This window comes from Podarcis pityusensis (assembly GCF_964106645.2).
Source record: "Podarcis pityusensis genome assembly, chromosome: 4".
In the NCBI taxonomy this organism is placed as follows: domain Eukaryota; kingdom Metazoa; phylum Chordata; class Lepidosauria; order Squamata; family Lacertidae; genus Podarcis; species Podarcis pityusensis.
Genome location: NC_138027.1, coordinates 6,269,366 through 6,280,306, shown reverse-complemented (window position 1 = coordinate 6,280,306; position 10,941 = coordinate 6,269,366). Strand labels below are relative to the sequence as shown.

General features: G+C 46.9%; 2 protein-coding genes across 5 annotated transcripts in view; one reads left to right on the top strand and one right to left on the bottom strand.

Annotated features, from left to right (window-relative positions):
• The window catches only part of LOC308475334 (uncharacterized protein), a gene marked incomplete at its 5' end in the record, with an annotated part of 115,598 nt that overhangs the window by 16,153 nt on the left and 88,504 nt on the right, over positions 1-10,941 (bottom strand). The window lies entirely within an intron of this gene.
• LOC308475111 (uncharacterized protein) overlaps positions 1-10,941 on the top strand; it is an 81,128-nt gene that overhangs the window by 27,530 nt on the left and 42,657 nt on the right. For 3 of the 4 annotated variants that reach the window (XM_081002026.1, XM_081002027.1, XM_081002028.1), the window contains exons 2-5: positions 7,629-8,121; positions 8,311-8,392; positions 8,677-8,759; positions 9,671-9,797. In XM_081002026.1, coding sequence (XP_080858152.1) covers positions 7,720-8,121; positions 8,311-8,392; positions 8,677-8,759; positions 9,671-9,797 — 694 coding nt within the window. In that variant the 5' untranslated portion in view covers positions 7,629-7,719. The remainder of the gene's footprint in view (positions 1-7,628; positions 8,122-8,310; positions 8,393-8,676; positions 8,760-9,670; positions 9,798-10,941) is intronic. The other variant, XM_081002029.1, reaches the window with a different exon arrangement.

The following is a 10,941-nucleotide window of genomic DNA, read 5'->3' as shown; positions in this document are numbered from 1 at the left end:
AAATCTATGCCCAAATGACTGAGGACCAATCCAAAAATGTTGATATGTTTAAGCAACTAATATATACCAGGTTTGGGATTACCCTAGAACAACTGAGAAAGAAATTTAGAAGTGTGACTAAAGTGAGGGAGGAGACATACGCTCAGTTTGGGGCTAAAATCTCAAACTACCTCACAAAATGCTTAGAACAGGAGAGGGCAGACTCCGTTCCAAAAATCAGAGAAGTGTTTGCTCTGGAACAATTTTATGAAATGATAAACGGCCAATTAAAATATCTTATAAAGGAAAGACACCCTCAATCACTTCAAGAAGCCGCTAACTTAGCTGACCGAATAAATGAAATAAGGGACCATAGGTTTGATGAACCAAGTTTTGGCGGGAAAGAAGAAGAAGAAGAAGAGTTTGGATTTGATATCCCGCCTTTCACTCCCTTTAAGGAGTCTCAAAGCGGCTAACAATCTCCTTTCCCTTCCTCCCCCACAACAAACACTCTGTGAGGTGAGTGGGGCTGAGAGGCTTCAAAGAAGTGTGACTGTCCCAAGGTCACCCAGCAGCTGCATGTGGAGGAGCAGAGACACGAACCCGGTTCCCCAGATTACGAGTCCACTGCTCTTAACCACTACACCACACTGGTGTGGGGGACTACCAGAAATAGATTCCAACAGGCAAAGGGAAACCCATCTTCAGAGACAGACAAGGGAAATAGGCCATTGTCAAAAGGGCAAAATGACAAGGCCCAAGCAAACACCAGTCTCACTGAGGAGAAAGAGTGGAAAACAAATTATACAAATCCCAAAGAACCGAAATGCTGGGGATGTGGAAAATTTGGCCACAAAAATTTTAATCGTAGAGCTGGAGGGGAAATGTCTGTCAATATTAGCCCTCCAAAAAAAACATATTGTATCAAAGCAGCTGAGGAGAGCCAAGCTAGTCAGGATAGGCCGAAGCCTGCTGAAGTGGTGGAGGCTAAAGTGGCACATTGCTATGCCATTAAACAAGACAACCTTTTTTTGAAAAACGCTGGGGAAATTATTTGGAGTGAAGGGAGGAGATTTCTAGGGTTAAAAGATACAGGCTCGCAAGTCACTATTGTCCACTGAGAGATAATCTGTCACATCAAAATAATTCCAGGGAAAGTTATGCGATTAAAAGGAATTTCAAATCAGCCTGAGGTATTACCCGTTGCAGAGATCCATGTTAAGTTCCAAGATTGGTCAGGACAGTGGCAGGTTGCTATTTCTGAGGAGATTCCCACTGCTGTGCTGATCGGATGGGATCTCTTAGAGCATGAACAGAGTTCTTTTGTAGTTACTCACTCCAAGGGGGGTCAACAGTCACCCAATGCTGAGGGGAATGCTACTGTTGTCAAAGGAGACAGAGCTGAGGAACAGATCTCTGAGGGGAGAAATGAAGCCCTGCTGGTTCCTTTTACAAAAAACCAAAAACCTAGTTTTGCCCAAGAACAGAAAGAGGATGCTGATTTAATTAATTGTTTTGAGGCAGCCCAAACAAAACAGAAAACCTGGTACGACAAAAAGGCCAGAGTAAGAACTTTTGAACCCAATAGTGAAGTGTTGCTACTGAGACCAACCATAGGAAATAAAATGCAACTAGCATGGAAGGAACCATACAAAATTGTGTCCAAAATGAGTGATGTAAATTCCATAATCCAACAAGGGGAAGAAGGGCGTCAGGTGGTTCGTGTGAACATGTTAAAGCCTTATCTTAGACCAGAAGGCTGGACAGTGTATGCAATACGTGAAGATCCAGACGAAGCCGATAGAACATGCTGGGAAGGGAGAGGGGAGCAATTATGCAATCTACAAGAAATTAAGATAGCTCCTACATTAACCCTTAATCAGCAGGTGGAGGTTAAACAGATCCTGCAAGATTATAAGGAAATTTTCAGTAATACTCCAGGTAGAGCTAAGGGAGTTGTACATCATATCAACACCGGGGATGCCGAGCCCATTGCTGTAACCCCCTATAGGATAACAGGAGAATATAGATATAGGACATAACATTATGTTTGCTGACTGGGAACGGTTGTGGACCACTGGTATGAAATTTACGGCATGTAATGCCTTAAGAGAGAATATTATGAAAATGATATACAGGTGGTACATGACTCCAGTCAAGCTTGCAAAAATCTATCATTTGCCCGATAACAAGAGTTGGAAATGTAAGGAAAACGAAGGTACATTCTTTCACCTTTGGTGGACGTGCCCAAGGATTAAGGCTTTCTGGGACATGATATATAATGAAATGAAAAAGGTATTTAAATATACCTTTCTGAAGAAACCAGAGGCCTTTCTCCTGGGCATAGTCGGCCAATTGGTGCCAAAGAGGGATAGAATTTTTTTTATGTATGCGACAACAGCAGCAAGAATACTTATTGCGAAGTATTGGAAGACACAAGATTTACCCACCCTGGAAGAGTGGCAGATGAAGGTGGTGGACTATATGGAATTGGCAGAAATGACTGGCAGAATCCGAGACCTGGGAGAAGAGTTGGTGGAAGAAGATTGGAAGAAATTTAAAGACTACCTGCAGAAATACTGTAAAATTAATGAATGTTAAATTGATGTTGGATTGAAAATAAGTGGTATTAGCAACAAAGTTAAAACGAATATGCAAAAAACTGGAGTGATAATGGATGAAAATATTTAGTTATAATGTGTTAAGATATAGGGTTAAGATAAACGAAAGAGGCTAAGGATTTGCTGAACTGATTATGTAAACGGGAATACAAAAAGGGGAGGTGAGAGGAGGTCAAGGAAAGTGGCAAATGACCCAAAAGATATAAAAAGTGGATTTGTTTTTTAACTTTTTTTTCCTTTCACTTATGTGTTTTTAATTTTTTTTGCTCTATGTATTATTGTATTTTTCTTTTTTGTATTTTTTTTCTTTGTTCTTATATGTTCTCCTTTTTTATTCTGTAAACTTTTGTTTATTTTTTGTAAAACCTTAATAAATATCTTTAAAAAAACAAAAACAAAGTGTTGTTAGACAAACCTGAGGGATCTATCAGATTTTGCCTGGATTATAGGAAGCTGAACCATGTCACTAAAGCAGATGCATATCCAATGCCACATTTAGATGACCTGATCGAAGCTATAGGCCAGTGTCATCACATCACTTGCCTATACTTAACAAAGGGATACTATCAAGTAAAAATGGACCCTAGGAACCAGGAGAAAACTGTGTTTAGAAGTCGCTTAGGGCAGTTTGAGTTTAAAGAATGTGCCAGCCACTTTTCAGCGACTGGTGGACAAAATCCTGAACGGATTACGAGGGTTCACAGTTGCTTATTTAGACGATATTGCTGTGTACAGTCCAACTTGGGATAAACACAAAGAGCACTTGGGGATAGTGCTACAGCGAATTAAAGAGGCGTGCTTAACCATCAAAGCTAGCAAATGCCAGATAGGGGGCTCGATTATTCAATACCTGGGACACATGTTGGGAGGAGGAGTGATGAAACCTTTAGAGACAAAGGTAGAAGCCATTTCAAAATGGCCTACCCCTACCTCCAAGAAGAAAGTCAGAGCTTTCCTAGGACTAGCCGGTTATTATCGAAAATTTATTCCAAATTTTAGTGAGTTAGCAGTGCCTTTATCTGACCTAACTCGGAAGAAGGAGCCAGATAAGGTTAAATAAGCGTGTCAGCAGGCCTTTGATGCCTTAAAAAGCGCCTTGACGTCAGGACCAGTCCTTGTTGCTCCTAATTATGATCGTGAGTTCACCGTCTTCACCGATGCCTCCAATGCCGGGATCGGGGCCGTACTGTGTCAACAGGGAGAGAAGGACAACCTGCATCCAATCACCTTCATAAGCAAGAAATTACTTCCGAAGGAAAGACATTTTCGACCATCGAGAAGGAATGCCTTGCCAACCTGCGGTTGAAAGTTAACCAGTGCACAGTTATAATTTTTCTGTAGTTAACTGAATACCTAAGATATATCAGGTTTTATGTATAAATGTACATTTTGCCAGAACAAAGTAATTGATGTACCAATGTTATGTGGGATGTGAAGGGTGTAATAACAGGTTAGTAAATGTTTATTTGCATTAGATATGTAATGCTGATTGATCAGGAGAATAACTACTCTAATTTTCGCTCCATAACACGCACTTTTTTGCTCCTAGAAAGTAAGGGAAAATGCCTGTAGTGTTACAGAGCGAATGCACCGGACTGGAGCCCTGGCTGCCGTCAGTCAAGCAAAGCGTCTGTCCTCGCTTTGCTTGCTTTAAAGCAACCTACGGAGGAGCTGGGGAGGAGGGAGGGAAGGAGAGCCATGGCAGCAAAGCGGGCAGCAGCCGCTTACACGGGAGGAGGGACAGACGGGAGCCATATCGAGCCGGAAGGAGGCAGGTGGTTAAACGCCAGCAGGCGCTTTTAAAAGCGTTGCATAGCCAGCAACAGCTGCTGCAGCCTCAGCTAGCAAAGGTCCGCACGCTCTCTAAACGGAGCAATGAGGCTGGAGAGGGACGGCAGGGCACAGGAGGGGTTGGATCGGGAAGGAAAAAAATTAAGTAACCAGCAGCCAAAAAAACCCCAACCTCGAGCTCTGAGCCACGAGCGCAGTGAAAACCAGGAAGTAAAAAAAAAAAAAGCTGGGGAAGGCACGGGATGAGGGAGAGGGCAAAACTATGCAAATCCCCCCCCCCCAGCTGCAGGTGCTTTTTTACTTCTGCAGCTTGTTTTCAGGCAGGATAGATTTGAGCATTGTCTGGGTCCTAGTGCCCCTACCGCTTTTTTGTGCTCCATTCTATTGCTGCTGGTTGCTGCTTATCCGAACCTGATACCAGTAGCCATGTGTACAAACGAAGTAGAAGGCTGCAAGTAGTTGTTTATCGCTTTGACATCTGATGGGAGGGCGTTCCACAGGGTGGGCGCCATTACCGAGAAGGCCCTCTGCCTGGTTCTCTATAGCTTTGCTTCTCGCGATGGGGGAACCGCCAGAAGGCCCTCAGCACTGGACCTCCGTGTCCAGACAGAACGATGGGGGTGGAGACGTTCCTTCAGGTATACTGGACCGAGGCCATTTAGTGCTTTCAAGGTCAGCACCAACACTTTGAATTGTGCTCGGAAACGTACTGGGAGCCAATGTAGGTCTTTCAAGACTGGTGTTATACCCGAGTGCAGCGCAGGGACTGACTGAGCGGGTGGCGAGATGCTTTCAGCCTCGGACACTTGGCGGGTACTGAAATGGCCGTGCAGGCCAGATTCACGACCCTGGAGGGCTGGATTCGGCCCACGGGACATATTTGAGGACCCCTGGCCTACACTGACTGGCGGCAGCTCCCCAGAGTTTCAGGCAGGGATTTCGTCCAGCCCTTGCAGGAGATGTCAGGGGTTGACCCTGGGACATTCTGCATGCCAAGCAGATGCTCTAGGGCTCCCCATATTTCCCTAGCCTTTCAATGTTATGCTATTAGCAACAGTGGAGATTCCACCTCCCTCTTTTGAAAGGAGAAAACTCACCTGATCAATTTAATCAATTAATAATAATAATGATAATATATTTATACCCCACCCATCTGGCTGGATTTCCCCAGCCTCTCTAGGCAGCTTCCAACAAAATATCAAAATACAATAGTCCATCCAATATTAAAAGCTTCCGAAAACATAATAAGAGCAACCATCCATTTTCAGTCCATTTAATTAGCAATTAAGCATTTCTGGAAAGGAAAATGGCATACTTCTTTTATTAGCATAAAAAGCATGCATAAGAAAGTATTACTCATTTATGATGAGAATAGGATTTATTTATTTTGAACTTCGCTTGGTTCCTCCTTGGCAGCCAGTGTGATTGTTTCAGCCGGGCTAGAACTCAGGACCCGCTGCCTTGAGGGACATCTAAGAGCAGTTGGGCAGGGGAAAGGTCTCCCTTGGGAGGTGGTGGACTCTCCTTCCTTGGAGGTTTCTAAGCAGAGATCGGACGGCCATCTGCCATGGATGCTTTAGCTGAGATTCCTGCATTGCTGTGGGTTGGACTAGATGACCCTGGGATCCCCTCCTATCTCTCCACTCCTGAAATCTAGGAGGAGCTTCCTTGCCTCCTGCAAAGCCCTTTTCCCTGCAAGCTCTTCCTCTGGTTTCTGGACAAGGGAGGGAGATGCTCAGAGTCCGGTCAAGAGCCTCCCCCCCAAAAGGATATCTGGGCATTGGCATAGCCAGGGGGGCAGCTGCCCCCTAAATCCATAAAAAATAATAAGAATCTGAGGTTCTGCCAAGCAAGAGAGGGCTGAGCTGGAGGGACTCGGCTTGGCAAGGGTTAAAGGGAAGTGAGCTGCCTTCCTAGAGAGGCCAGGAAGCAAGAGGGGGCCAGGTCCTCCAGAGCCAAGGCCCCTCCCTCCCCAGTCCTTTCCTTGCTTTGGGGTCTCTCCTGCAAGGGCTGCCTCGCTGCCCCCTCCTGGGATCTGGTGAGTCTCCTCTCTCTCCCCCCAGAGGGTGCAGTGGGGAGACGGGGGGGGGGTCCCAGGGTTGCAGCAGGGGAGGATGCCTGGGGGGCCTGATCCGGGAGGGGCCAGGTCTGCCACGCTCTCCTTCCTGGAGATCAGAGGATCCCAAACTCACTTGGCCCTCGGCCCCCCCCCCTTCAGAAAAAAATATCTCCCTTCTTTAAACAAAGGAGTCCCTGGGACTTTAACTCTGTGTGACATCGCTCAGCCTCATTGCACAACAGAGGAAACATGTGCAAATGGTTTTCCAAAGCTGGACGAAGAGGTGGACTAGCCCCTCCCCCCTCTAAAAAAAAACAACACGTGGAGGAAGGGAGGAAAAGTGGGGGAGAAAGGGCAGGAACAAAGAGAGGGATCCTAGCCCATAGTCTGGCTGCTGCATTGCAGACCAGTTTCCCAGTCGTCTCCAAGGGCAGCTCCCCACAGAGGCCACTGCAGCAATCCCCTCGCACCCAGAGCATGGCATCCCAGGACCACATCCTCTCTGTCCCAAAGGGATTGTTGCTGGCAAAGCAGACGGAAATGGGCGCCGCTACTCACCAAGCCTCCAGGGACTCTGGCATGAATGGCTGTGTGTGTGTTAAGCTATCTAACAGAATAATAATAGGAATAGGAATAATAATATTAAAATAAAAAATTACCCACCTAAATTTCAAAGGAGATGTCTTTGGCTTTGCCCACTTAGCTCTCAGGGGATAAGTCAGATACATACCTGGCCCTCAGAGCAAAGGGGACCCCACCCCAGGAGTCTGTCTGGAGAGTGGCAGAGAGTCCAAGTACAAGAAAAGGAGACAGAAGCAGGAGAGTGGGGGGGAGCAACTCCTGAGGACCCCTGGGTGAGGACCCCCACTAGAGCCAAGCATCCGTTTTCACAAAATACAAATGACTCCCTTGTCAGTCGGTTCTGACTTCATGCATTGACTGGAAGGCTGCAGAAACCAGGTTGATTAATCTCCCAGAAATCCCTTCAGTTGCCTCCACATTTTGCGTGGCTAGAAGGCTAGAGATTTATTTCTCCTCCTCTTCCTCCTCTTTCTTTTCAAAAAGATAGCTCATGGTCTGGGATGCGGTGCAGTCCAGCCCTCATCCATGCTTCCTCAGGGAACCATTCCCCCCCCCACACACAAATTCTGTAACAGAACAATGTATTTGCTTCGTAGGATTTGCTATAGCTTCTCATTTAGAAGGGCAGAAATTGGCAGAAGACCAAAGGGTTCCTTCCGATCTCTCAGAGGCTTCCTGGGCGCACAAATGGATGAGCAAGACTCAGTTCTCCCCGAAGCAGGAAGAGGCCATGCCAGCCAAACTGGGAGCAGTGGGGGATTCTGGGAAAACCCAGTGCAGAAGATCCTGGGTGAGGAGGACACCCTCCGCTCAGAGGTGCAGAGCCAGCAGTTGAGGCAGTTCTGCTGCCAGGAGGCCAAAGGACCCCGAGAGGTTTGCAGCCGACTCTGCCACCTTGACCATCAGTGGCTGAAGCCAGAAAGGCACACGAAAGCGGAGATGCTGGACCTAGTGATCTTGGAGCAGTTCCTGGCTGTCCTTCCCCCGAAGATGGAGAGCTGGGTGAGGGAATGCGGAGCGGAGACCAGTTCCCAGGCGGTGGCCCTGGCCGAAGGTTTCCTCCTGAGTCAGGCAGAGGAGAGAAAGCAGGTGAGAGAGACTTTCCTCTGGATACTCCCAAGGGGCTCCAAACAGGACATCCCATAATGATCTGCTGATGACCCATCCATTTTCTAGGAAAGCATCTATGGAATGAGACCTCACACCTGTCAACTTTTTGCCATTCTCTTTCTAATATTTCTCACCTTTCTGTGTTTTTAATCCGTGTTTCTTTTTCAGGGAAAGGATCTCTTTGCAGAAATGGACCTGGATTCCTGTGAGGCAGAGAGGCCTCCGTTGGACACCAGAGAGAGGCCACTGGGTAGGGAGGAAGGTGGTTTTTCTTCATTTGGTCTCATTCTGTTGGTTTTCCAACTCATCTGGGGGTTCTTTTCATCTTGTTTTGGGGGCAGACAGTTGGGAACAAGGGTCCAGAGGAGGGGAGATGTATTTCTGCACAACAAACATATGAAATGGGCACAAACGTCCAAATGCTCTGAGCAGGTAAGGCTTTCTCAAAGCCCCATCTGCAGTTAGAGATGCCCTGTTTCACCTGTGAGAGAAGCAGACACTCCTGGCGTCCTGTTTACCTTTTGTCTCTTGCAGGTGACAGAATGATGCCGGCAAGACCTCCTGATCTGTCTTTTCATGGGGACGGAAGGGAAGCAGCAACTGTGGAACCAGATCAGGTCAGGGGAAGCTGCCTTGTGGGGACAGAGGCCGAGGGATGGAGCAATGTCATGGACTGGTTGGGCACAGAGGAATGGTGGGAGGAAGCAGCCGGGGAACCAGGAAGGGAAGATGGCTCAGAGCCCAAGAAGTGGAGGTAGAAGAAGGATGGGTGGTTAGAGGGGGGAAAGGGAGAAGGCTGGGAAGAGGAGGTGTCAGAACCTGAAAGGCTATCAGGGCTTAGTGAGCTGGAAGACTCTGTGCCATAATGCAGTGCAGAATCAGAGGCAGAAGAGGAAGAAGGCGAGTGGGAGAGGAAGGTCGAGAGGCAGAGGTGAGTCAGGATAAGGATGCCAGAAGCCACCCTCCCTGCTTGTCTCTCAGAGCCAGGAGACCCAATTTATTGCAGAAATCTCTGCTAGATCATCCAAGACAGATGGCCATCCAAAACAGGCTTATTATATTTCTAGATTGATCACTGAATGCTAAAATCAGTTTCTAAGCAGTGGACAAATGAGAACAAATAGTGGCCTGGATTCACCTAACCAGCCCCATCCGCTACAAAATGGGGCCTGCCCCCCATTGCTCCCCCCTCAATGCCCCCATGAACCCCTTGAATTTGGCTCTAGGGCATTGGGAGGGAACTCCCCAGAACAGCTCAGGAGGAGAGGGAAAAGTCAATCCTTCCATTGGGGAAACTGGAATGCTTGCGTAGGCAGAGTGACTTGAAAAACAGAATGTGGAGTAAAACCTGTTGCTGAAAGACAAATACCCATTATTAAAACTTAAAATAAGCATCCATATTTAAAATGTGCAGCAAAGCAATCCTATTGAAACAACATCGCAATGTACAGGAAGGAAACAACAGAGAATTGTGTAGCAGATCATATTTCTGCTGTCTCAGAGGGGGACATTTCACTTTTTCTTTTAGGGTCCAGTGTGCTTTGAAGATGTCGCTGTTCATTTCACGGACGAGGAGTGGGCGTTGCTGGATCCTGACCAGAGAGCTCTGCATAAGGACGTCATGGAGGAGAATCGTGGGATCGTGGCCTCTCTTGGTAAGGCTCCCTGTGGGATCGTCATATCAGCCTGGAAATTCAAAAAATACCTCTATGGGACCAATCTCATCTATTTTTACAGAGCTCAACAGCGTCCCCTATAACACCTGGGAACCTAACACCCCCACCCCCAGTTTTTCCTTTGAACAACCTTCCTGAAATTATTCCTTTTTCTACCAGGATTGGGCTGGTCTGAACTTCCCAGGCCATCTTCATTGTCAGCTTCAGAATTGTTAGGAAAGCTAAGTAGCTTCAGGTTTTTGTTTTTGCTCCTGTCAGTCTTGGGTTGACCAAAGAGATGACTGGCAGCGAAGCTCAGGTGCTGCCAGCCAGAGAAGAAGCAGGCCTAGGGAGAGGAGAGTTAGCAGCGGAAGGCAGAGAGGAGAAGGAGATCAACTGTAATCTGAGCTCTGAACAAAGGGGAGAAGAAAAACAGAGACAGTGACAGGCAGCTGTGTGAGAGCTACAGGAGTGAGTCATACGCTGGAATGCAGGAAGCATTCTCTGCCAAATCTCGTAGGATCTGAAAAGTGGTTGAGACGCTCTAAAGATACTGGAAGAGAAGGTGGGGGCTTCCGTGCTGGGGAAGGGGGAGGAGCTCAGTCTGGGCAACTCCATCTTGTGGGGAGGACGATGAGTAGAGGAGCTCCGTCCAAGTTTGTTGTTTCAGCAATAAATCTGAAATAATTAACAGCCAGAGTCGTCTTACGTTTGTGGGAGACCAAGCCATAACAAGGACTGACATTGGAGATGGAGGGGATGTCATGACTGGGCCAAACAAAATTCATTCCAGAGAAGAGCTAGGCTTATTGTATCTCAGGTGGCAGTAGCAGTGATGAGGATGAGGATGATACAGTGGTACCTCGGTTTACAAACTTATTTTTTTCCAGAACAGGTACCACTGTAGTAGTAATAATAATTTTTTGTAATGGCTTGGCTCTCCCACAGAAGCGAGACACTGGCAGTAATTATCTCGGGTTTATTGTTCCGAAGCTACTTTCAGGAGCGAAACTAGTTGCGTTACTTAAAAGGAAAAAAATTGGTGAAAGATAACGCACAGGCTTCAAGAGAGGCAGGAGGTTTTTATTTGCTAACAAGTTTACCACTGAAATGAAGAAGACTGAGACGGAAGATTACATCAAAG